The sequence below is a fragment of the Apus apus genome, chromosome 25 (genome assembly GCF_020740795.1).
Source record: "Apus apus isolate bApuApu2 chromosome 25, bApuApu2.pri.cur, whole genome shotgun sequence".
Classification (NCBI taxonomy): domain Eukaryota; kingdom Metazoa; phylum Chordata; class Aves; order Apodiformes; family Apodidae; genus Apus; species Apus apus.
The window spans coordinates 652,283-678,874 of record NC_067306.1 but is presented as its reverse complement, the minus strand read 5'-3'; the positions used below and the strand labels follow the sequence as shown (position 1 = coordinate 678,874).

Sequence of the window (26,592 nt, the reverse complement as noted above, 5' to 3'; positions counted from 1 at the left end):
GTTTTCTCTCCTAAGTCCCGCGGAGCGCCCCGCGGGGAGCAGAGCTGCTCCGGGGGGTTAAACTGCTTCCCGGCTTGTCACACCTGCCCTTAGACACAGTTTGGGACTGAGTTTTAGAAGCAGAAAAATAAATTAGTAGTGTATCATTTATTTGAGTTCGGTTAAAATACAGACAAGTAGGACACTGAAGTCACTATTGAGGCTATTTTTGCATCTGCAGATGACATGAGTGACATGCCATATTCCAGCAATCTACTAGTAAATGAGAAGTTGTTTGCATAAATACAGACACCCAAATACATGTAGTTTCACAGTTTCAACAGCAGTATGTTACAACTTTACACTTTAAATTACTACACCAGAGTTTGAGTAACATTGGTTATACATCAGCAGTGGTCCCATGATCCAGGATAAAGACTGAAGATGAGAACACAGTAACAAACTGAAACAATCAACAACAACAAAGGCCCAAGTCACGGCTTATGGGAAGGATGGACACTTTCCCCTCTTACAGCTCATTTACCAAGACTAATGGATCTCCCACAAGTTCAGTACAGCTGCACTTGAAACAAAACTCCCCACCCAAACCGTTAAAATCTTTCCTGGAAACAAAATGAAACAAGAGTAGGAAAAAAAAAAAGGTGAGAGACAGTATTAAATACAGCAGGTAACATATGGAATATCACAAGTTTTGGTTTTTATTAGAGTAAGTTTCTATTCTTATAGAACAGCTGCTGTGCAGTTTGCCCAGGCAGCTCAGTGTCTGTACCAAAGGCCTTTATACATCACAGTCCCATTTGTGGCTGCCCTCTCTGCAGGCTTGAGTGACCTTCTGAGGCAACCCTGCAGGTTCTCACATCGTCATGTGCTCAGGTAAAACATAGGATATGTCATCCCAGGGGTGACGGTACAGGCCTTGCTTCAACCTCTTCTGATCCAGGTAGTGTCCTAGAACAAAAGTGGTTTAATGTTACAAAATTTGTGCTGCTCCTCCATCCCCCAGCAGGAGGGAAGGGGCAGGAATGTGGTGAACTCACCAATGAATCCCATACTCCTGCCTAGTACAAAGATCCCATTCAGGGCTCCTATATCAATATATTCATCTGCTTCTTCCCTGCAAGAGAAAATAAATTAAATAGTTCCTCACAATGATCTATTTAAGGAATCCATCTTAGTGCCAGTAGCAACACCATGTGGAAGCTTCCTTCCCCCAAGTCCAGGCTACATTCCCTTCACAAAGTCCCTCTGAAATCCTGGTCCCACCTGCACTGGCAGCTCAGTTCCCAGCACTTTTTCAGGACCATGTCCTGAGAGAAGCTGCTCACTGCCTACTCACCGTGTGAAAGAGCCACAATTCCTGAGTACATCCACAAAAGCAACTCCAATGAAGCCATCCACGTTCAGGATAAGATTTGGTTTCTGCATTAAATGGAAAAATGCCCCAGTAAAGATGTTAACAGTGGCAAGTGATGTTCACCTGGCAACATCCATCCCACAGGGTAATCTGAGGGTTTTCCACAACTGTGGGCACACAAGCCTGGAGACAGAGGAGGCTGTTCAGCAATGTGAGCAAGGACCCTGCTCCATCAGAATGATGGAGAAACAGCTCCAACCAAGAGACCTGCCTGTGGTTCAAACCACAGAGATCAGGCCACAGCCCATCAGGTGTCCAGCTCTGCCTCAGATTTAAAGAACAGTTCAGTTACTGCGGCCAACACAGATCCCAGGTTTGGGTTTGTTCAGCCCTTTCCCAGTGTCCAGCTCCCAGCCTTGCCAGACTGTAGTTGTACATGGCCCAAAGTCCACCACAGGAAAACAAAACCCCAGCAACCATTTATGAAGCACTGCAAATAAAATACAAGATTAATGCCATGTCACTTGCTCCCTAGTAAGAAAAGAGGAGAGAAATACTAGCACATTTCACCTTGGAAGTTGTAATTTTCTCTACTTCAAGTGCATAGTCCAGCAGTGGGGTGGCAGGGAAATGCTGCTTCACGTAGTCTTTGAGAATCTGAACTCTCATGTCTGGGTTATTTATCTGCAAGTTGAGAACACAATATGGTCACAAAGTTGCCTCTTACACAGGGAATTTGGTATTTGTAGGTTTAGGATTTGTAAGCTTTTTTTTCTCCCCCCTGTCCTTCACCCCTCCAAAAACCCAAACCCCCAGTTCATACTAATGCAGCTTCCTTACTGATTTGACTCTGTGTCCAATGCCCATGATCAGTTTCCCTTCTTTCTTCATCTTATTCACAAACTCCATAGGGATAATCCCACTGTCAAAGGCTTTGCTGAACATCTTTGCTGCAGCATCGAGTGCTCCGCCAAACCGGTCACCCTGGGTGCAAAACAAAGGGAATTACAGCAAAGGACTCCACAGTTCATGAACCAAACAGGCACAAGTTTCCCTTCCCCATCTGCCCTCTCAATGTGTCATTTCTGAAATTAAAGTCAGGCAGGCACCTGGGATATATTTATAACCCAAAGTGTCAATATGCAGCCACTGCATCTGCACTAGAGACAGTGAGGGGGGAAATGCAACCCAAGGTCTGTTTTATTCACATTTTTACTTGTCAATGTTGGAAGAGACAAGGCAACCATGTAAGGTTTTGCCCCACATAGGGGGCAATGCTGACAGCACTCTGGCCTTTAGAAAGTGTTGAACAATTGAGTGGCATCAAAATAGTCTTGCTTACTAGAAAAGTGGACTAGGGTTTAAACCTGGAGCAACAAGCTCTTAGACTTGAATTCAACAGAAAGTACAACTGAACAGATCCAACCTGTCCATGGCTGTGCAGCCAATATAAACCTTCACTTAACAGTAATAAAACCTGGGCAGAGTAATGAGCAACAGAGCTGAATCTGCTGGAGATTAAGTACTTACAATAGTAAGAAGGCCTGAAGTGAGACTGGAGACAAGGTCCTTGCCAGCCCTGGCGCAGACGATGGTGTTGTGGGCTCCAGACACAGCTGGCCCGTGGTCTGCTGTGACCATCAGGCACATCTCAATGAACTGGCAGGCATACCTGGGCAACCTGGCAAGGTTAAAAGGCATTTTGTTTGGACTTACATGGGGAAGAACAGTTTCCCACAGAGACTGAAATAATTTGTTGTAAAGAAAACCGAGCAATGGGACACTCGGTGTTACACTGGACAGTGACTTTTGGTTTAGGTGTATGCTTGAAAGAAGCAGAGCAGGGAAAGGAGCTGTAGAGTCACAAAACTCATGGGTGCCTCCTGGTGTCCTTCCCAGGGGTCAGGGCTCTATTCAGTCTCCACAGGAGCTGTTCAGCTCAGAGCAGAGGGTGGGTTTTGGATGCTGAGTTTGCACACACTCAGGAGGCTGAGCAGTGAGCTCCCTGGGTCCCCTTCAGGAAAATTCTGCTCATCTTGTTCTGCTGATACAGAGTTCCCAGCTAGTGCCAAGAGTGCCTCTAGTGAAAGCAGGAGCAGAGGAAGGCAGCAAACTTCTGCCATCCCTGTAAGCTTGTCAGCAAATACATCTAAACGCCCCAGAGTTGAGGTGACAATCATAAGCAAGTAGTCAGTGTGAAACAAGCCTAGAATAGAGACACTTCCTCAATACACCACATAACATGTGCCAACTTCATCCCAAGACTAAAACATACTGTATGAAGCCCTGAAATGCTGATGTGGTCTCAGAGGAGGGGCTACAGAGATGGCATTTCCAACTAATCTTCATTCACCAAGGAATCCTGGAGTTTCTTTTGTGCTTAAAAGTCTATCAATGAACAAGCCAACTCCAAGCTTTTCAGAAAAAGCTGCCTCACCTCCTTTGAAACCAGAGCAAGCCCAGAACCCCTCCAATTCCCATCTCTTCTTTGAAGACCTCAGTGATGGGCATCCCAGCATAGATCAGCTCCTGACCCCTCTCGTCACAGATGCTCGTCATGAAGGAAGCTGGTTTGCGGATCAGACCCAGCTCCTGAAATCACAGCATGAAGATGTGATTTTAAACATTCCACGTTGGAAGCTGGGGCAGTAGGAGGCCAAGTGGCCAAACAACACCACCTTAAGCTTGTCCTCAAAGCAGCTGCCACAGCCTAGGGCCAGGACAGCCAGAGAGCTGACAGGTAACACCAGAGCGTGAGATAACCCCCCAAGGCAGCACTATTAGCAGCACAAACATCCAGAATCAGAGCAGACATCCTGTCTGGTTTCTAAGGAGCCAAAAAGCTGGTAAAACAGCACAGCTCACCCTTGCCCAGGAGTAATCCATTGGCACAGTTGGAGGAGGCACTTCCTCAGCTGGTTCAATCACTCTTTTGGCCACAAGATCCTGGTAGACAGACCTAGGGAGAGAATCCATTTATTAACCTAAGTCCTTCTAAGACATACAAGTGAGATGGGTCTTAATCTAGACCTTAAAAACCCAGAATGAGCAGAAGTTGCTTTCCTTAAGCAGGAATATATTCATTTATCAGGCTGGAATCAGTGCACAAACAGTTTTTGTCCCCTGCTGAAGGTGCCCTGCTAACGTCACTTACTGAATGAGCTCTCCCAGCTCATCAAAACTCCGAGGAACAAACACACCCGCTTCCTTCAAGGCCTGATTCTTGGCAACAGCAGTTTCAGAAGCCTGGTTGGCACAAGCTCCTGCATGGCCAAACTGAACCTGCACACAGGAGAGACAGAATCAGGAACACAAACTTTTCGCCTGTGCAGAGTAAAACAGAATAAAAACACTGCCTGGGAAACTGGTGTCAGAGCAACACCAGTGACTGCACATGTGCCTTCTTTTTTGGGCTGACTCTTGACTGCAGCTGTGATCAGCACTGCAGCACTCGGGGCATTTTCTGATCTGGAACCACTCCAGGTTCTTCCATTGATGTTCTGCCTCCCTAAATTCCCCCACTCTCCAGAGCCGCACAGATCTTCCCCATTCCCACTCCAGAAGCAGGTGGCAACGACAATCTGTTCCCTTCCCTGGGATCTTTGGGCTCCCTTTACAGGTGTGCAGAATCCCTTGGATATCTCCAGTGGCAGACAACAGAACCACAAAAAACTTTTACCCTTCATATTTATTAACTTCTGCAGTTTACACTGCTACTGGCAATTCTGGAAAGTTTAGGCACAGGGAGAGAAGTTGGCTTTTTTCTTCCTGTCACAAATATATATTTACTTCATGCATTTGCCCCATTTTTCACATACCTCTGAAGAGAACATGGTGGCACAAGTTCCAATGCACCAACACACGACTGGCTTGGTGATACGACCTTCTTTAATACCCCTGCAGATCTTGTACTCTTCTGTGCCTCCAATCTGCAGGAAGAAAGAGCTGAGCTAGTTCAAAACTTTGCACTTTTGTAGAAACCAGCTCTGAGTTGCACAGGGAAGCATTACTTGGATGTTTTTTTTCCTTCTTTTTCATGGAGTAACAAATCTCAGAACAAAGCCTTCTTATTTGCTGTTTTTTTGTTGGTTTTTTTGGTTGTGGGGTTTTTGTGTTTGTTTGGGGTTTTTTTTTGGTTGGTTGGTTTTTTTCCAAGTAGGGGAGACTATGATGCTTGACTGTGCAATATACTCAATTTCTTTTACTTAAAGAAGCATGAAATAAAAACTCAATAATTCAACAACAGCTGCCCCTTCTCCTGAGCATCCTTGCAGCCAGGTCAGATGCTCCCAAATAAACCCCCAGAAACTTGGATATTTCTCAGATAGGAGTGAACTGGTCTCACCTCTCCAAGCACTACAATCATTTTCACTCCTGGAGTATCCTGATAACGCAAGACATGATCCATGAAAGTTGAGCCAGGATATCTGGGGAGAACAGAGAAGAAACAGTGGGTGTTGAATTTGTTTCATAAAATTTTCTGAAAGAAAAATTAACAGCCAACCTGCCCCTCCTCCTCCAGAAGGAATATACTCCTCGAGGAAGAATCTACTCTCGAAGGAGGAATATATTAATGGTTCTTCTGCTAACTGACCTACAAATCAGTGTCTGTTGAAGATTCAGGCTCCTACCTGTCCCCTCCAATGGCCACCCCCTCGTAGACCCCATCAGTGGTTCTGGAGATGATGTTGTTGAGCTCGTTGGACATTCCTCCGGAGCGGGAGACGTAGGCCACGCTGCCTGGTCGGTACAGCTTGGATGCCAGGATATTATCCAGCATGCCTCCTGTGTTGCCTATTTTAAAGCAACCTGGTTTGATCCCACCAACCTGGGAGAAAATTAGAGAAAGATGTAAAGCCCTTTACAATATACATGAAACTTAAGAACTCTGCTCTAAGAGCCTTGTCAGGACTTACACAGACAGGACAGTCAAGTGACCTCAAAATGAGAAACCAACATGCACTTGATATGACTAGAGACAAAATGGATTGTAGCAGGTACTTTAACTTTCAGAGAAAGCTGATCTGAAGATAAAGACAGAGGGACAAGAGGAGAAAAAGGTCACCAGCTCTTACAGTTGCAGGCCCAATGATCGTGACTCCTTTTTTATCAGCTGCCTTGATCAGTTTGCGTGTCAGGGCCTCTGGAATGCCCTCGGCAATGATGGCAATGGTGCGGATCTGCATCCGGGAAAAAAACCCATTAGTTCCCCCCTGTTGTCACCCCAAGGAGCTCTGCAGGACAGAGAAGTGGGCAGCTGCCCACGGGGCACGATCTGGGAGGCTGCGCTGGGGACTCACACAGGAAAGCCCAGTGCAAGGATCCATCTCCTGTGACCTTCACAGCAGCCTCAGTGCACTGTTCAGAGCATGTCTGGCCTCCCCCCTGCACATCAGAGCAGCCCTGTATCTTATCCAACCCCAAGAAACACTCCTAACCAAGAGGTGCTGAGCTCCTCTACACAAACTGCAAGGCCAGCATTAGAATTTGCTGTGCAACTCCAGTATCCTCCTTACAGTCTACAAGGAGTCAGAATTGAGGTATTTATCTGCAAAATTGGAAGACAAAACCAATTTGCTAATGCCATCATGCTTTAGCAAGCACCCGCTGACAAGAGCTTCCTTCTTTTCTCACACTTCTAGACCCCTCACTCACCTGTGGGTAGTTCATGGTTTCAACAGTGCTGTCATAAGCAGAGCGCAGAGATGCAAAGTTGATGAGAACATCCACCTCTGGGTGCTTCCTCATGGCATCTGACATATTCTTGTAGACTGGGATCAGGATTTCTTTGTGGCCCCAATAGAACTTCTGCCTGTGGTCACCACTACAGAAGAGAAGATGAAAGAGTCCTGACTCTAAAGGCTGCTGGAAAGACCAAGGGGCACAGTGCATGCAGACAGAGGAGTTTACAAAACCCAGTTCTCAGACACCAAGACTGACTGTGAGACTCACTAGGAAGTGAGTGCACACGGGGAGGGACCATACTAACAGCAGGAGGATCTTCAGAGCATAGAACAGAGCAGCATATGGAAGGAGACGAGCTAATGGGGACAGAGGCATCCAGCAGGATGAGTGAGCTCTCCCACAGTGAAGTTACCAGAGCCTCAATTCTACTCCAAGCTGGAAGACAGAATGAGGCACAGAAAGAGTAATGAATGAGATGCATGCAAAGCTGCATTACTGGGCTGGAACAAATACTGGAGTGGGGGAACAGAAAACCAGTAACTGTGGTGAAAAGCCAGGAGAGCAATGTGAGGGCCAGTCAGCTTTCCAGTTCTGCTACACTGAGACTCTACCCACCCCACACTGGCTGGAGGGAGGTTTCACTGGAGGTGGAGGCTTTTCGTACATGATAGAACCTCCAGCTGGAACTGGAGCATCTGTTCAACCCTGTAAGAGCCCCTAGAGACATTGGCTGTGTTCTCATGCTGGTCACTTGTGAACATCCCAGGTTTTGCCACCCTAGCTTCCTCCAAAAGGTCAACAACAATCAGGTAATTATAGGTTGCTTTAAGCTTTTAATCCCTATTGCTTTTTCTTCATTAAACACCTGAAACACTGCAAGGGCTGCCACTCCTCTCTAGATGCAACTGTGCCTTGAGGTCCACACTTGCTGAGAAGGTATCACAGAGCTGCAATCATCATCAGAGCTGCAGACTAACAGCACAAGGCACTTAATTGTCAAGAGGCAAAAGTCTCTGCAGGACAGAGGTTGATTAGACATCAGCTATCCTGGATGTCTGGAAATAGCACAGACATGAACAAACCTCCCATCTCACTGTCTCAGCACCAGGCAGCCTCTGCTCTTCACTGCTTGTCCCATTTGACAGGGAGGTTCCCTGCTCCTGGGGCACAGTCACACAGCAGCTTGTGCCCAGCTGTGCTCTGGAGGCCCCTCCAAGGGCAGTCTGAAATCACAAGAGCCCCTCTCATCCACATCAGCTGCAGGGACAAGGTATGAGAGGGAGAACATCCCCTAGAGAACTGCATCCCACTGAAGGATCCACACACTTCGGGCCAAGAAACTACTGCCATGAGAGGAGAGTAGGAACAAGACAGACAGGATTTATTTTTATTTTATTTTGTCTGGCTACATGGCAGACTTGCTTTAGTTTATTAGCAGAGCTGCTCTGATTCTGGCTAATATTTGAAGGGGACAAATCCAGCTGCCACAAGCACAGACCGAGGTGTCTCAGATGCAGCAAATAGATGAGTGGAGGAAACCTCACACAGTCTTCCTGCCTCTACTCAGGGGGCTGTTAATGACAGGCCAACTAGTCCTGCCCTCCTCACTTGCTGAGTGAGGAACAGAATTTCAAGACCTTTTGAAAGAGAATGAAGCGCAGCTTAAATCACGTGGCTAACGCTGAGCTGTTCCAGAACAGCCTGAAATTAAGGGTTGAGGGAAACAGCAGCAGGTCTGCAAAGCCAGCCTGATAGCAGGAGCACAGGAGAAGGTGTTAGAGCAGAGATGTAGGCCAGGAAGGAGCTACAGTAAAGAGCAGCAGGGACTGGTAGAGGAGGAAGCCAACAGGAGAACCTGAGGGAAGCAGTCAGAAAAATCACGGAGTCCCCACAGGCTACTTACGTGAAGGGATAAACCATGGCAGCTACTGAGGGTTCATCCCGGGAGCAAATGTAATCAAAGTCCAGCATTCCCTGCACAGCCCGAGTCTGCATCCCCCAGATGATGGCTTTGGTGTGACGGCTGAACAGGGTGGTAGCTTTACCTGCTCAGAGAGAGGGGGAAGGAAACCAACACATGTTCAAAACGTGCATCTGTGCAAGACAAAAGCTGCAACTCGGCCAATGTCTGCTCAGAGTCTCCCAGAAGAGCATATTCCCCTCATCCAAACTGAACCCAACAGGATGCAGCAGCCACACTGTCCAAATTAAGGACAAAACTGTAGATGAAGCAGCATCCCTCTTCCCAGGATTCTGAACTCAAGAGCCAGGTTTTGGGTTTCACAACATGGGCATGTACTTAGTCATTGGGGAAACTGGTGTAGGAGAAGAGAGATAAGTGAAAACTGCCTCTTCCTCTTCTCACATGGGCCACTCCTGTTCCTCCCAGATAGTTTTATTCTGCAAAGCTGAAGAGGAAGGAAACTTTTAATTTTAAGTATTTATTTGTGTATGGCCTAGTCTGGGAGAGGCACAGGAGGTTTGCTCCTGTGTCTGTCAGGGCACCAGAGCTGGGTGTGAGGAAATAAAAAGGAAAAGCAGGAAATGGAAAGGACAAAGAAAGCAAAGGAGTTCTAAATACTCAGCTTTTGTTTTCAGGTTGTTTTTTTTTTATTATTGGAATCCAACACAAGCCTGATGGCTCCAAGAATTTATATATAGCCCAAAACTTGGCTTCAGGGAACAGAGTCACAGGAAAGGCTAGTGAGGATGGACTGTTTGATTAATGTGTATTTACACCACTTGTCACAGCAAAACACTGAGCTCCTCTCTTTTGATGCCAGGCAGAGAAATCTTAAAACTCTGAAGAACTTAGAGCTGATCCAACTGCTGATCCCATCTTAGGCTACAACTAATTCTTTTTGGCTTTGAATCCAAGGTAAAGAGCATTAGGGATTAACCAGGATACTGTCATTCTGGCTCTAACAAGAAATCAGTTGCTGTTCTCCAACACTGTTCAGTCTAGAGGCATCAACACACAACTTGTTACTGGGAAATTGCCTACCCTGAAAAATTCTTTGTCTTGCAAGGGGGTAATGTTAGTATTTATAGAAATAGTAAAATGCAGGGCCAGAAAGGTGGTGCTGTTTGTCTGAGACCACACTAGGAAGAACCCGAGTCCCCTTCTCGTGTCACTCCTCTAATGAAGGGGAGATGGCTTGAAACTCTGCTTGAGCCATGATTCAGCAGTTTATTCTCATCCAGCACAGAGCTCAAGAGAATGCTTAACGTCCCCATAACTTCACTGAGCACAAGCTTCAATGGTTTGATGAACTGATAAAGGCAACAAGAACATTTAATTCATTCGTTGACTTTGTGCCCTTCAAAGCTCAGGAGCACCTGCACTATCCTGTTTCCCTCTGAAACAAAACACCCATGATCAGGCCTGGTTAGTTCCTTCTTTTTGAAAGCAAAGAGAACAGTATTCACTGTATGCCTAGGTCTGATTTTCTCTATAATGACTGGGGGAGGGTAGAATAATTTAAGTTTGTTTGAGGCCTGTCCCTCTCTCCCCTGGAAATAAGCTTCTGTGCAAAGGAGAATGTGATCTGCACTTGAAAAAACAGATGAGAAGATCCTGTGGTGATAGTTAAATATGCTGGGTGGGAGGGAAGGACCAGACAACACTGCAAACTTTGAGAGAAAAAAGAGCAACAAAACCAAGAACTAAAAAAAGTCAGTTGCCAGCAAGGCCAGGCACATTCAGCTAGTCACACGTGTCCTACCTGAGCCAGGTCTTGAGGCTGGGACTGAATCTGTCAAAGAGAGAACCACTGATGCAGCGACACCAGAGCTGGCTGCTGCCAGCCCAGCAGCTGGGGGCTGTGTCCCCTCCTCCCCACAGCACTTGGCCCTTCTGGGTTTTGCTTTTGTTAAAAAACAAGCAAACTGGAGCACTCTCCATGGTACTTCCTCTCCAAACAGCTGGACATCAACTTTTGCATTTGTCATCTAGTAAGTTTTTGCTTATCCCAGCACAAACACGTTTCAGGCTCAGGTGGCAAAGAATTAGTCTAGTCCACAGTCTCTCTTTTGGAGGAGAAGAGAACTGCTGGACAAGTGCTGGACTTACCAAGAGGTGCTGTTGGCTTTGCCTTCTTGGCTGGAGCAATGTCATCTGCTTTGGACTCTGAGAAGGAAGCTGTTCTGCTTGGTGCTGGAGTCTGAAAAATTCAAAAGCCAAGTCAGTGTGGGACAGTGTGCCAGGAAAGGCCTGGAGCACGTGGGAGGAGATGGGCACTGTGGCTATGCTAGTCTAAGAAAGAAAACCAGAGAAAGCTCATTTTGAGATAAGACTGTTTCAGCTGAGCAGGGGAAAACTTGTAAACAACTGAGTTTCCAGCAGATGGAAGAGACACATTCTTGGCTTTGAGGGCTCACACCTTCTGTGGAGAGGCAGACGCAGGAAGGGCCCCCCCAGCAGCTGTGCCAGCCCCTCCAGCTCCCCCAGAGCACACCCGGGGCAGGCCTGGCTCCCCAGCTCACCGAGGCGCTGCCGCTGGCATTCAGCAGGAAGTTGGCGGTGTGGGCGGCGGCGGGAGGCTGGTTGGGGATGGGCCGGTGGCCCAGGGCCATGCCCACGATGGCAGTCATGTGGGTCTCCGTGCCAAAGACGTGGATGGGGATCCCCGTGGTCTTCCCTGCGTGTGCACACAACAGCAGTCAGCCTTGGTGGGGAGGAGAAGGAGCAAGAGGAGCTTCTGCCAACATGAAGCATTTAACCTCAGGAAGGCTCAGCAGAAGCAGGGGGAAGAAAATGAAATCGAGTCTTAAGGAGCTGGTTGGTCCTTACCAACTTCTCCCATGACACGTAATCCTTCCTGGTAGTTGGGGCCTCCTCTTCGCACAAAGATCCTCACCTCATGCTCCTTCAGAGGGCCCTGGTAATCCTTGATCGCTCTCACAATGCCCTAAAAGCAACACACAGGACGGGTGAGCTGGGCAGCCTGATGTTCACACCCTGTCCCATCATCTGGAGGAACTCCTGGAGAAGATGCACTGTCAGCTCAGCACACCACTGAACTGGGGAGGATGGGTGGCTGGGGGTGTTTGCTGCTGCTCCTGGACAGTCACTCACTTTGAAGGTGGCTGCGACGTTGGTGAAGTTTGCGATGCTGCCTCCAATGATCAGGATTTTACCTGAGAGAAGAAACAGGCATAAATAAAACTGTTTTGAGAACACACTGTACTGCAAGATGAAGCAGCAGAGGCCATGCTGCAGTTCAGACTACCCAGCAGCTTGCGCTAAGCTGTGTTTAGCAGAGCCTGGATGATAAAACCTTCCTATCAAGCAAAAATGTATTTCTGATAATCTCTCGAGTCACATTTGCTCTTTGCCACATGAAAACCCACAAGTTCTGTCTGACAAATCTATCATCACTTCACTCAGGATGCAGCAGTACATGAAAAGCTCTGTCAGGGAGGTCTAAACAGTGTTTAGATTTGTCCAGTTCTTTCCCCACAAGCAGCTTCACAGCTGAGCAGCCTGGAAATCACAGACTCCCTTACCCTCAGGGTGCTTCTCTCGGGTCATGAGGGACAGGATGGTCTTGGCATAGTCATAGGTCTGTTGCTCACTTGGGGCTCCTGAGTACTCCCCATAGTTAGCCAGCTCATTCACACCCCCCAGGTCACAAATGGTGTCACTGTAAAAAAAAAAAAAAAAATCAGTTATAATTCAAAACACTCTAAAGGACTTGCAGCATTCCAGCCTCCTGGTAAAGTGGGAATTGCAAGAGACATCACACTGCCTGCTGAAAACAAAGCTGCCCTCCTCTTGGTGCCAGTCATGATGAATCTTGTTTTACTTCCTAGATATGATGGGAACTCTGTGACTACCACAGCAATGGTGCCACCATGAACAGCTTTCAGCCAGATTGTTTCTTTCCAAGTCAAAAAGCCCCTATATCTCAACCTCCCAGAATTATCATTTCTGGGGGACACTAAGTTCCACAGTTTGCTAAGAAACCTGTGCAGCATCTTCATGCTGAATCAGTCCCATCAGTCATGGTGTGGAAAAGACTGATTCAGCAGAGTCTCCTTCCAGAGGCTGCATCAGTTATTTTCTTCCAGCACTGTTAATCCACCCCCCCTCTGGAAACCCTGTTCCTGTTACCTGTAAACCACAGAGGCTCCACCACCAGCCACCATGGTCCAGATCCTGCCTTTGGGGTTGAGAATAGTGAGCTTCAAGCTGGCTCCACTCTTTGCATCCAGGTCAGCAATGTAGGCTTCCTGCAGAGACAGCAGCTCACAACTTAAACCCCCTCCTGCACATTCCTTTTCCAAACCAGAGGCTTCATAGTGCTTGGCCCTCCTGGACAGACAGAGCTTCAAAACTCCCCTCAGCCACAATGCAGGGCAGAGCAGAACTACAAACATCATTTTTTTAAGGGATGGAGCTTCATCTCTCAGGGGCCAGGACAGATCTGTGGGAGGTGTTCTCCAAGACAGAACACTGAACCTGAAATGGACACACAGCTTGTGCTACTCTCTCTGTAACAAATTCAAAGGGGATCAGCCTGAGCATATGCTCAAGTTTTGATTCCTGCTTGGAAACAAAATCAGGCCCTCTCAAGAGTATGTTGTCTTTATAAGGCCTGCTGGCTTGTCTCTTGCTTGTCCCAGGTGAAGTCAGAAGTGATTGCTATAGATAAATTTGATATTACTTCATTTGTGGAGTGCAGACCCAGAAGCAGGTTTTTCCAGTTTGCACATGAAAAACTTTGGGAATGCAGCTGAGTGTTGGTTGTTTCCCTCAGCTGAAACTGCACCAGTCCTTTCCTGCACTGCTCAGCCAGCCCTGGGAATCTCTCAGGTTTTATAGTTCCAGATAAAACAGTCACAGAATCAAATCTGAACTGAAAAGTCTTGTTCTGACCTTGTCTGCAGACTGAGACCAGAGGAAATTTAAAGATCAACACACCCATGGCTCCAAGTTCACTGCTGTGCCTCAGCCAACAACATAATCACCAAGAGAGCTGCAATTTGGCTCAACATGGTGTTCCTGCATCACACTGTGCTTGCCTGTTGAGAAACACTTCATTGGCAGTTCATTAAGATTCACAGCAAAGACCCTGCCATAATAACCTTCCCAGTGACTTGCAGAGGGATGAATCAGAGAGACAAAAACTGAACTAATCCTTTTAAGAGCAAACTGAGTTAAGTGTTGGCATCCAGCAAGTGACATGGAGAGAAACAGCTAAATGGATTTCCTGGCCACGTTACAAAAAACTTCCCCAACTGAAGCATAATTATTAAAATTAAAAAGTCAGGACAGAAACCCTTTTGGAGCCAGCAGGACAGTCACCTGAAATAAGTAACTGAGCAATTAAGGGGAGAGCTCTACTGCAACACCTTTTGAGGCTGCTGGGAGGCTCCATATGAAGTGGTGTTTATGCATCCAGCAGAACAAACCCAGGAAACTCTGAGAGGGAAGAGGCATTTCTAACTTTGAAACAGAAAGTTTGCCTGCAGGCCTCCTCGTTGTCATCACTTGTCAGGAAAACATGTGCACTACTATCCTGACTTTCACTTCTGTTTGATAGGTGACAATTGTTTTCTCTGGATTCGACTCACACGCAGATTTAGCACAGAACTGCTGCTCTGCTCTCAGGACCTGCAGCTGAACCACGGGGTGGGCATCAGCTGGGCCAGAGTGGTTGTTACTTGCCTCTGGGTAGGCCTCCCTGCCAAAGGGAGGGGGAAATTCCACATCCCCCCACTTCACTTTGCAGATGTAGTCAGCAGTTGCGTCGATCTTTGCAGCCAAATCGAGGATGTAGACACCATCCTTAGTCACCACTGCATTTGCAAAAGACAGTAAACAACAAACCAACCAGAATTAGCTGTTTGTACAAAGACGTGCTGCAGATTTACTCATAAAATCTGACACCACACAGAGAACGTTACCAAAGCCAGGTCACCCTCGTCCCCTTCCTCCCCACTGGTTACTCAGTTTACCCAGCCCTTAGGAACAAGCTGGTGGTCATGGCCAGGCCCTGGCTCAGGTGCTGTTTTTTTCTGATGCAACAGAGGAATTTTTATGTGCTTCAGTCCTGGCTTAACACCCCTTTCAATGGAATTTTTAATTTCCACCAGGAAATTAGGTAACAGAGAACACTGCAAGGAGCCCTTGCATTCAGCTAATAGCTCCAGAACACATCCCAGCCACTTCTGCCCTCTAACAGCACCTGGTATTCTTGTGAACAACATAAACCAGAGAAGGACAAAGTAGACATTTCAGTACTTCAGAACAGAAAGTCCCACTCCCCAAAATATCTGTTACCTAATGGATTGATCTCAAGGTATGTGAAATATAAATCTTCATAAAGGTTGAACAGGCCACAGATGAAGCTAGCCAAGACACTGTAAAAAAATAACACAAATTAAAGCAGTGAAATACAAAGCACAGCCTGCTCTGCTCTATTTGTATTAATGGCAATCTGCACAGCTACTCTGTCTCAATTTCTTTCACTCTCATTCATCTTCTCTGGAAGAAGCCTGGGTGATGACTCAAGGAAAGGAAGACCTTGATGACTCATCTTAATTGCACTCCACCAAACTCTGCTGAGAACAACACAGTTACTCACAACTGTCATACAGATGTTCAGTCTGTTTAATCTTCCTGAGAGACAAAAAAGCAGCATGGTCTATCAGTGTCAGATATGCATCTTTGTCAGAACTAGGGTTCATTAGCTCGGATGGAGAAGAAACTGCAGTAAATTACATTAGTGACAGGCCTTTCCAGCCTGCACAATCCTTCAGAGATTACGTTATGTTTGGAAAAAACATGACTCATATTAAGATAACTAGCTATAGGCATCTAAAGGAGACAGAGAAGAAGCTTTGAGATCTACAGATGAGCTTGCAGTGTGCATAGGAATAGCAAGAGAATGCCTTCTTGCACTAGGCTAGAGTAAGGGAGAGTGCATTTCTGAACTGGCAGTCAGATTCATATCTTATCAGCATTCCTACCAAATAAACTCTAATTTTGGGTCTTTTGTGCCAGCATAAATTATATCTCCAGCATCCCAGAGGTCAGGACTTCAGCTGGACCGAGAAGTGCTCCTGTCAAGTGAAGGCTCAAAGCTCTATTAACATTTACTTTGAGTTTTACAGGAGTCTCAAAAGGTCAGGGAACTTGGATTTAGGATGCATGGCATGTTCTTGAGAGCAGCACGAAGGGCAGGAGGACAAGCTTCAGGGTGAGACAGCACAGAGCAACATTGCACTGAAACAAAGTATTGGAGCTTCTGGCTGTGCCCAAACTGGGCAGCTGTACTTACTCCTTTTTATTTGCTGGTGCATGCTGCAGGAGATGTTTCTTTACATCTGATTCATTCAGCTTTTCATCCACTGCCACAAGCAACTTCTGAGCTTTGGCATCAACATCTCCCACATCCACACCCCCCTCGTGGTGGAAGAGCACATAGTCTCCCTCACGGGCAGCATAGATGCACACATAGAACTCTTCCTCCTGCACAGAGCCAGGCACAAACATCAGCAAATCACACCCAGAGAAGACCCTGAAGAAGAGGCTCTTGTGTCAATGGTGGGGAAGGGGCAGCTGAGCCCATCACTGAGCTTCCCCAGGAGAAGCAGAACTGGAGCTGCACAGACATCCTCAGGGTTGTACAGGCTGTGCTGGCATGGGAGGGAGAGCAGCAGGGCCCAGAGTGCTCCATCCTGATGAAACACACCAGGGACAACACTTCCCATGTCTGCAGGAAGCTGCTCTGGTCTCACACACCTGCAGCACAAACCAAGCACCTCTTGGTTCACCTCCTGAAAGCACCTCTGCCTTAGGTAACTGCCCCCTTCCTGCAAACCCTGCAGAGGATGAACATTTCACCAGCACAAACAGATCTCTCACATCAACAGTTTGTTATTCACACGTGGGAGCACCAGACTCAGGGAGCAGTGAGCTGCCTGTTTCCAACCAACTGGGTCCCTCTCAGGTGATCTGTAGCCCTCAGCAACCCACACTCTTGGCAGGAGTGACGCTGCACTTGCACGCAGCTCTGACCACGGTCAGCTCGACAACAGGCTCCAAAACTCCTGCTTTCTCCACTGTATCAACCCAAATAAACCACATACAAGTCAGAACAGACTAAAAAGCACTATTTTTTACTTGGTATACTAACCTGCTTGTGAGGGACAAAGGGTTCAATCAGAAAATTCTTTAGGATTCCCTTAGCATTAGCAATCTGTAGGCAGAAAACAAAATGAATGCCAATAAATGCTTGTCCAATATCCAGATTTATGACAAACAAGGCAAGTGTGTCGAGAATGACTCAACACGGCTCTGAAGTGACCTCCTCCCAGGCACCTCCTGGTCCCTAGGGAACCATCCTCCTCCCTCTCCAGCACAGCATCCAGCGCTGTCACAGCCAGACGTGCTGCTGTGCTGCTCCAGGGGGTCTGAATGTCACAGGTGACAGGGGCTGGTCCCCTTTCCTGACAGCACAGGCAGCTACCTGAGCAAGACCAGGATGGCTCTTCACCTCCTTCCCTGAGACAGCACATTTCAGAGCACTGCTCAGGGCAGTGTGAAATACAATGGCTGAAGCTGCTGCTTGGAGCTCAGGAAAAACTAGAAGTGAAGGGACTCGTGAGCCAGACAGGGAGCAGCAGGAGCAGGGGCCTCTGCTCAGCACCTGCCCTGGAAGTGGCGTCTGTGGGCACAGAGGAGCAAGAGCACCCTCAGTCTCTTCCTACTGGGACAGAGAAAATGGTCCTGCTTGGGCACTTTCCTGCTGTCCAAACCATGTCACCTGGCTCAAGGGACACTCGTGCACAGGCCTTGGGAGATGCCCCTGCATTCCCTTAGATGTGACTGATGGGTTGTGCCAAAGAAGCCTGGGCAGGCACAGGGGAGGCAGCTGCTGCTGTTTCACAATGGCCTCCAGGTGAGCACATCTCAGAGGTGGAACCAGCAGCAGATCAATAACAGCAGGGCCAAGGCATCAGTTTCCTTGAGGTGGCAGAACTGTAACAGCTCCTGAAACCCAGCAGCCAGGATGGCAGGTGCTTCATTAGCATTGCAGTATTGTTCCCAGGAGAATCAATATTATAAGCTAGCACAGAGATAAAATGAGGACTTGAAGTAACACTCAGTCATCAGCCAAAATGCACTGGCTGGCTACAATAAAATGACAAATTTATGATAGCTTTTATATTTGCCTTCTTAAATCTGCCTTGGGTATTAAAGTGAAGCAGCTGTGCCAGCCAGACAGCACTTGAGCTACCAACAGCTGATTGCCAAGTGGAAGGGATCTCCAAAACAGAAAATTCCCACCACACAGCAGAGCTGGACAGTAACAGGGAGCACAGCCTGGTGCTCCCCACCAAGCTGTGTCATTTACCAGTGCACATTCACCAGCAGGAAGGTCACACATGGGACAGTTTCTCACTTTGCAGCCTAACGTGCATTTTAAGTCCCCATGCCCGAGGAGCACCTGGGCAGCAGCTCCTGCCATGCACAGAGGCAGAAAAGACACAGCAAGTCTGATGTCTGGTTGCTGAGGTGGCACTCACCGTGGTTTCTTGGCCCAGACGCTGTTTGAGCCAAACCTTCACCTGCTCCAGAGTGAGATTAATTCCAACCAGTCCAAGCTTTCCACGTCGCTTGATCAGCTGATCTGGCTTCACCACCAAACGCTGCAACATTGTGCACGAGGGATGAAAAGAGAAGCATTAGGGAGGAATTTTGGTTGAGCAACTCTCTGCAGATAATCAAACAAAAACTTCAATTCTGTATGGCAAATATCCTTGCAGAATTTCTCCCATCTCCTGGTAAATTCATCTCCTGGATGCCATTCTCCTGCACAGCTGGGCCCTGCAGCCCTTCCTAGCACAAAACTCTGTCCTGAAGGACAGAGAACATCCCTCCTCCCTTCTGGCTTCCTGCAGGCCTTTTAGAAGCACTGCTGATATCTTCCAGCAATTCACTCATGCATTTGGGTATGGAACGTTTAATTACCCAGTGTAGGGCTTCTATCAGTCAGTCAGTAAATGGACTGAGAAACAGTAATGTTCTACCAACCAATGATTTAATATAATTAACCACTGGAAAGGAGCCAGCTTGGACAACTGATTAAAAGAGCTCTGGATGTTTTCTCTACAGAAAGCACAGGGCTATGAAACACAGGGATATGCAAGGTCTTACACAGAAAAAGCAAAGAAGTTGTTCTCCCTGCCATTTTGCTTGGGCACGGGGAGCACAGGCTCCAAAGGGAGCACAACGACTGGTCCTGGGGAGGGCCCTGAGAACAGGGACTGACCCCTCAGCAGACTCTTGCTTTGTCTGGCTCAGCCTCATTTACCTTCTGTGCAGTTATTAAAGCCCCTTGTTTGCAGATACCTCTGCTCATGTATTTTATGGTCCTCAAAGGGATTTTATCATCAGCCCTCCCAGAAGGCAACTTGACAGCCTTGAAGCTGTTTCCTCATCAGTGTTGCAAGTGAATGTTGCAGAGCAGCAGCAGCAGGGACCAGTCCTTCAGGAGTTCAGTGCTGCTCCCAACCTGTCCCAGCACGAGGAGCCTGCCTGGGGGGCAGAGGGTGGGCAGGGATTCAGCAGGGTGGCATGACCCCCCCTTACCTCACTCAGCAGCCAGGGGTGATCCTGAGTGAGCCGGGCCCAGTCCGTGTCCGGGGTGACTCGGGCATACTTGAAGCGGTTCTGGATGGCAGAGGAGGTGCAGATATACTTGTAGAGGAACTCCTTCCCCGTCTGCTCAGAGATGGCTTTGGCTGACATGGCTACCTAGTCTGAATTGAGGAAAAATAAGACTAATCAGGAATCAAGCCCAGTTCTCCCAGAAAACTCCCCATCACCAAAATGGATGCAAAGCCAAAGCAAATACAGAGCGGGGGCTGCGGCTCCTCCTTATAAACAAGGCTACAAATCCCACCTGATCAGCAAGGACTGTTCTGTGTTGCTCAACACCTCTACCCCATTTCACTGCCCTGGTCCAGCCTTGCCTGCAGGGAAAGCTGTAATTCTTGCAGTCTGTTCCAAACCTACCAGCTTGGAGCAGCTTCCTCTGGCCAGGGGGGACACTTGTGTCAAACTCCACAGCACCTCAGGTTTGTTGTTGTGGGATTTATGGAACAAGTACCATTTAATCTAGTCCAGTACCAGGGAGTGACAAGGCACCAGGAGAGGAAAAACCTCCCTCCCACTTGTTTTCTCATGGCATGCCACATTTCCAGTCTGCACTGGACTGCAAGTTATCAATCTCCCACACCTTTGTCTGAAGGGAAAAGAAAATGTTGCCAGTGTTATCAAAATGAGAACATATTTACACCATTGCTTTATTTTTTTTGTTTCAGAATCTAGATGTCTTGGAAGAAGCTTCACACTCTACAGAATAAGGTGCTCAAGACAACAAAGAAGATTAAGGTAATCACTTTTGGTTTGTTTTTTTAATTATTATTTTTATTAATAAAAATTCCCAGTGTCAGGCCTTCCCTGGAATAGCTCTCTTGTCTTTTAAGGAGTGTATTCTAAATTGACAGAAGTAAATTATTTCTAATCTCAAGGCTATAACTTTTCTTCCTGATATGCAACAACAAAGTCATAGGTGTCAAACATGCATTTATTTTTAGCTGCAGTAAACACTTAAATGAACACTTCATCCCAGTGAACCTGTCAGCATGTGTCAATCAGAACTGAGTCCTGTGAACAGCCAGAGGTCAACAAGTGGTTTGGGTTTTTCTGCAGGGTCAGATTGATGGAGCTGGAGCAGTGGCTGCATTCCCAGAGCCTGGAGGTCGTGTCCAGCCCCCCAGGAAACACAAGAGCACACAGGGGGGTTTCTGGGAGAGCTGCAAAGCAGAAGCACCAGCACAGGAGAGGTCAGATTCTGCCTCAGTATCTGGACAGTGAAGTACCTGAATGGCTCCAACTGCCTGTGCCATCACCACCTCAGACCCAGAGGAAAACAGTTATAAAACTCCAGTTATTCCTTGTGCTGCCTTCTGGGTAACAGCCGCTAGTAATCACCTGTGTTATTCATCCCATAAGCAAGCACAGAAGGGTCAGGGAATAATTTGCCATCATTAGAAATAAAGACCTTTTGCCCTAGAGCAGGAAGGGACGTTTCACAGATCCCCTCAAAACACACAGAATATTTATTCTGCAGAAAACAGCAGCAGGAGACAGGCTGCTTTCTCTCTAGGCCTCTAGAGTGAAGCAGCTTGGACTAAGTGCTGTCACTGAAAGTCCTTAATTAGGCTTCCCACCTTTCCAAACACAATGCAAGTGTTAACATAGGAAAGGAGCTACAGGAAGGGCAGAAGATGTTAAACAACCAGCACTCCTGCTTCCAGAGGATTGTTATGTGTAAGTCCAACATGATGGCAGTGCAGCTTCCAGTGTAATCCCATTTCAAAAAAGCATCAATGTTTCTGAAGCATCCCATCTTTCTTCATAGAAGGGAAAACCCATTCTTGTAGCCATAGACACCTGCACCTAGTATTCAGTCTGCTACAAATAAGCCCACTTTGGTTTTATTCCCTCAGTGCCAAAGGAGCCAAAGAGAGGGGAGCTCTTGAACAGGCCAAAGGAGACCAAGTCCATTCTGTCTGGCCCTGCAAAGATCCACACCTGCCAGTCCCTCCGTGCAGCCCGTGTCCTGACAGCCCACATGGACTCCAGGCTGGGGCTGCTGTGTTGCTACACGGGCTCTCCAAGAGGCATTCCCAAAAACATGTACCCAGAGATGCTGTGGGAATTGAGTAGTCTCAGAAAAACATCAAGAGCCACCAAGTTATGGCAAGTCCTGGCACTACAAGCAGCAGCTTCAGGAGCAACCCAGAACTTCCACTGGGTGCTCCTAATGACAAAGGATGGAGAGACACCGAGACAGTGGAGTCATCTCAAGGCCACAATTTAAACACAACTACTGGGGAACAAAAAGCAGCAGTGTGTACTGGACGAGGAAGCAGAGTCAGGGAGGGGGAAATGCTGGATGCCAGTGGATTAACCTCCAGCACTGTCAGAGGTGAAAGGCTTGCAGCACAGGCTTCTCAGGCAGGCTGCAAGCTAAGCACGGACACTGAGGGTGGAAAAACATTGATCTCTTGGTGTTAAACCACCATAGCTTTGTAGAACAGGGATTCTGACTGGAATGAAAGGGAGGTAAAGGCAAAGGGTCTAACAGCCTCAGGGGAAGCAGACACAGGGCAAGGGAGCTGACCTGCCTGTTGAACGGGCTGCAGACTCAGCCTTTGTGCTTATGGAGCAACTGGCTACTTGCTGTGCAAAATCCTATTGCCCGCTGCAATTCTCTGCCCTGCAAATGCCACAGAACTGCAGGACTGCAAGCTGTGGTGTCACCTGCACCAAAAAGTCAAAGATTAGCAGAGCTGCTTTGCCTGCTTATCCTTTATTAGCAAGGAAGCTGCAAGAGAACAGCTCAACAACCAGAAAACACCAAGAGTTTCCTGCATCAGACTAAGAATCTCTGGGTTTGCGGAGCTGGTCTGCATCTGTCCTCTGCTCTTTGAGGCTGTTTCAAGGTCTCATTCCAAGACAGCTTCTTTCTTAATTCCAAGGCCCTGTCTGTGCACCAGACAAGCACTGTCAAAGAGGACATGCCAGCTTGTCTCACCAAAAGCTGGTCACTCAGCCACGAGCCAGAGGAAGACTTCCCAAAGCCACAGAAGTGGCTGCACCTTGGGCTGGCAGAGCTGTAAGAAAACCCAGCCATGTTCCACAACCATGCACAGACACTCCAATCCCACAAACTGCACTCTGCTCCCTTGTCTTCACAGCTGCACACACACACAGCAAGTCATCTGTACTTCAGTGCTGGAAATTTTCCACTACAACTTTTGCTTTAAAGCAGTGCTATTTCTGAGTGCAAATCCTGCTCCCAGGTTACCTGTAGCCATTTATTTTCCCTGGTAGGAAGTTAGAACACTTTTGCTTTTCAAACCCTTAGAAATCCATCAACTGCCAACTCTACAATATGCTAAAGGCCAGTCCCAGAGAAAATGTGTCACACTTCACTGCAGCAGAAACAGATGGATAAAAGAAAATGGCAAACATATTTCTGAACCTAAAAAAAACACCTTACAAAACACACACCTGAGGATTTTTCATTTCTTCAGGGTGACACAGAGCCCCTGAACAATACTGCAGAAATTAAAACAATCAAGCTGATGCTCATTATGCCAATGACCAAGATGCAATTATAAGAAACCGAACCCAGGACATCCCTCAGGTCTTACCAAAAACAGTTCTGTAAAAAAAGTCACTGGGAATACAGTGACATGGGATTGCTTAAACCCAAAGGACACAAAATGCAGGGTATTCCCACAAGGCACAGCTCTGAAGTTGCTCATCTCTCCAAAGCTTTACTGACCTTCTCCAAGTCACTACATTCTGCTGCTTCCCTCACTTTCTCTCCCAGTTGCATCACCTCATTTTTGTAATAACACTGCTGGGGGAAAGAGAGAAAACCCAGAGAATTATTATAATGGCAGTAGATGAAAAATTACCAAATCCTGGCCATGGCAACAGAACAGCAGGAATGAGACTGTTCTATCCCTTATCAGCTCATGGTTCACAGAGACACTTCTTAATCATCATCAAGTCTTTAATCACACTCCTCACTCAGTTTCTCCACAGCTCCAATCTTTCTCCTGGGACAGTGAGCACAAAACAATTGCTTCAGTCTGCTGACACATTCAGCTAAAAGATCAGCAGGGAAAAAAAAATCCATAGGGCATCAGCAATTCCTAGCTGTATGTGCTGGTACAGGTCCCTCATCCACCAGAGAGACATAATTAGAGCACACTCCATTAACTGTTTGCATCTGTTCTACAAATACTGAACAGGCTGCAGGTCACTGCAGAGCTAGAGGAGCAGAATCTTTGCAGCTTCCCAAGAACAAGGCAGACAAGAGAAAGTGTGATGGGGGGGAAATTAGACATGGATTAAAGAACTGGATGTTGTGTTTGCTGTGACACCAGGGAGCAGCTTAAGGGAAAATGCAACAGAACCTAAAGAAAAAATGATGGGGAGACAAGAAGATGCTTTTTGACAACAGAACCTGGGAAAAATCTCTTATCTTCAAGATCTTGATGATCTCGAAGGTCTTTCCCAACCTTTATAATCCTGTGATTTTCCTTGACTCCCAAAGAGATGGGATGAGGTGACACTACTCGGCGCAGCACAAACTGCTCTGCAAGGGGAGGGGAAAAGGAACAACAACAAAAAATAATTGACTCTGCTTTTCTTTAAACCCTTTTTGGTCTCAGAAATCCAACTATGAGATTCATCAGTTTGTGCTCATACAGAACATGGTGCTCAAGCTTGCAATCTGCTTGGAGCCAGCTCAGCACCGTGCTCCAGTCGTACCCGAGTGATGCTTTTGTTGGGAGGACTCCTCCTCCACTCAGTATTTCATGCCCTCTCTCCCAAGAATTATGTCAACAAAGCCACGCTGTAAAGCAACCTCCCCCCTCCCTCCCAGGTCATTTATTAACACAGTTCAAGATCAGCCAGTATTTTCAGCCCACAGCAGCACAAAGAGTTATGTCGTGTTTCCACCTGGCAAATACATGTGGTTTCATCAGAGGGCAGAGAGGGCTTGAGCAGCAGCCCTGCAGCTCCACGGGTCAGGAGCCTCCTGCCTTGCGACACACCTGGCACTGCTCTGCTGTGATGCAAGCAGGTGTCCTCACTGGAGCAGTGAGCACCTTGCTTGCCCAGCTCTGGAGAAGGTTCCCTGCAGATGTAGAACCATGAGACTGAAGCAGCAGCCAGGGAGGGGAATGGATGAGCAGAGTTAAGCTTGGCTAACAGAGAGCAGCTGACAGGCATCCTAGTAAGCACCTGGTGCCAAAGCAGGGTACTCGAAATCCTGTCTTTAAAGGCTGCCTTACTCTGCAGCCTTGGGGAAGGTCCTTAACAGGTTTATTCCTTAAATCCTTCCCTTTGTCACTTGCAATTCCGACAGTGGCTGTGTGTGCTCTGCCCTGCGTGGCTGGGCAGGGTGCCCAGCTGTGGTTGCCCTTCATGTCAGGTCCCACCTCAGGCAGAGCTGGTGGTGCCTGGAGGAGCAGAGCTGGCTGGAGGACACAGCACGATCTCTGCATGTCCACAGAGCAGTCTTGTAGGAGGAAAACACTACAGGGCTTGGGTAACAGCTTTGGGCATCAGAGCTGACATCCTGAGCTCCAAGCCCAGCTAAGGAAACGGAAGAAATACAGGGATCTATAAGCAATGCTTGCAGGATGCACATCAGTGCTCAGCCTTTAGACACTGGAGCGGGTAACAAATGTGGTTTAACAGAGGGGAAAGACTGCAGAAAAAAAGAAGAGAATTACCAAAGCAGCAAGATAAAAGATAAAAAGAGCTGGACAGTAGCCAATTCCCAGCTCCCGGACCTGCCAGGTCCGTTCAGAGGAGCAGGAGACACGGGCTGTGCACCCTCCTGAGGGCTGGATGGAAAGTGGTCCCGGGCAGGGGCTGCTGCCTCCACAGGGATGTTAGTTCCAGGGAAGGGGGTGCTGCTGGCAGAGGGGTTCCTGGACAAGAGACAGAGGGAACGAACACGCAGAGCCTGGGGCTGGCACAGACAAGGGCCCTTTCTCTCAGCCTCTCGGTAAATATTTGCGCTGTGCCCATCGCAAACAGACCGCCCCTCGGAAGGTCGCGGGCAGCCCAGCCCGCACCCTCCGGCTGGTCCGGGAGCGGAAGGCGGCGGCAGCGGGGCCCGGGGCCGCGGGGGGCTCGGGCCCGGCCCCGGGACCAGCCCGCTCCGCTCCCGGCCGCAGAGCCCCTGCCCGAGGGAGCCCCCGGCGCTGCCCAGGGGCTGCAGGCCGCTGCACAGCGAGCGGCCGGGACCCCCGGGCAGCGGCGCGGGACCCGCTGGCCCCGAACCAGGGAGCGCGGGCGTCCCCGCAGCCCGGCAGAGGCACCGCCCGCCCCGCACGCTCAGCCCCGGCAGCAGCGCCCGCGGGTCCCCGCCGGGGCCGCAGCGACCGCCCGGCAGAGCCGCTCCCCGCGCCCCCAGGCTCCCCTCTCTCCCGCTCCCCCGCACTCACCGCTCCCCGCTCTCCCGCTCTCCCGCACCCGCCGGCGCCGCCGCCTTTTGTTCGCTGCGCGCGGCCTCCCCGGCCCTCGGCCCAGCGGCGCCGCCGCCGCCCATTGGCCCGCGCCGCCGTCACGTGCTCCTTGCCTGAGCGGCGCCCGCGCGCCCATTGGCCCGCGCGGGTGGGGCGCGGCCGCGCGGCATTGTGGGAGTCGTAGTTCCGCCCCCGCCCCCCGCGGCCCTGACCCCCGCCCGCCCCGGGGCCGCGCGCCAGCCGCGCTGACGTCACGGCGGAGCCCCGCCCCCCGCGGAGGAACCGCCCGGGCCGGTGCGGGGCGGGGGGAGCCGGGGGGGGGGTCCCGGGGGGCCCGCTCGGCCCTGGCAGGTCGGCGGAGCGCGGGGCCGGGGACCCGGCAGACACCCCGCCCCGCAGCCCCTGCTCTGACCGGCCCCAGCGCGGGCACCGCGGCTCTTCGCTTGCCCCAACCAACCACCGCGCCC

General features: G+C 48.8%; 1 protein-coding gene across 6 annotated transcripts; it reads right to left on the bottom strand.

Moving 5' to 3' along the window:
• Positions 1 to 128: 128 nt before the first annotated feature.
• On the bottom strand, positions 129 to 26,187 carry ACLY (ATP citrate lyase). Of its 6 annotated transcripts, none has more exons than XM_051640201.1 (29): positions 26,105 to 26,187; positions 19,644 to 19,813; positions 18,578 to 18,700; positions 17,185 to 17,247; positions 16,327 to 16,517; positions 15,327 to 15,406; positions 14,708 to 14,842; positions 13,155 to 13,269; positions 12,548 to 12,684; positions 12,117 to 12,178; positions 11,832 to 11,949; positions 11,525 to 11,679; positions 11,112 to 11,202; positions 10,765 to 10,794; positions 8,943 to 9,084; positions 7,010 to 7,178; positions 6,430 to 6,534; positions 5,986 to 6,182; positions 5,700 to 5,781; positions 5,173 to 5,283; positions 4,509 to 4,636; positions 4,220 to 4,313; positions 3,792 to 3,946; positions 2,885 to 3,035; positions 2,195 to 2,338; positions 1,925 to 2,038; positions 1,337 to 1,419; positions 1,038 to 1,114; positions 129 to 948 (listed from the first exon to the last, which is right to left on the bottom strand). In XM_051640201.1, the coding sequence occupies exons 2-29, from the start codon at positions 19,800 to 19,802 to the stop codon at positions 854 to 856; spliced, it is 3,306 nt and encodes a 1,101-aa protein (XP_051496161.1). In that variant the 5' UTR covers positions 19,803 to 19,813; positions 26,105 to 26,187; the 3' UTR covers positions 129 to 853. The 6 variants fall into 6 exon arrangements, with proteins under 6 accessions (XP_051496161.1, XP_051496160.1, XP_051496163.1 ...); XM_051640200.1 differs by having other exon boundaries at positions 19,644 to 19,814; positions 26,097 to 26,175; XM_051640203.1 differs by having other exon boundaries at positions 19,644 to 19,814; positions 26,089 to 26,114.
• Between the last annotated feature and the right edge of the window lie 405 nt (positions 26,188 to 26,592).

What these genes read in the sequence shown, in the direction of transcription:
- ACLY (XM_051640201.1), bottom strand. Translation starts at nt 19,802, where the DNA reads ATGTCAGCCAAAGCCATCTCTGAGCAGACGGGGAAGGAGTTCCTCTAC. An exon ending in AAAGCCAACAGCACCTCTTG is followed by an intron (nt 10,795 to 11,111) that starts GTAAGTCCAGCA and finishes TCTCTTTGACAG; the next exon opens with ATTCAGTCCCAGCCTCAAGA. An exon ending in GAGCTGGGAGAGCTCATTCA is followed by an intron (nt 4,314 to 4,508) that starts GTAAGTGACGTT and finishes TTCTCTCCCTAG; the next exon opens with GTCTGTCTACCAGGATCTTG.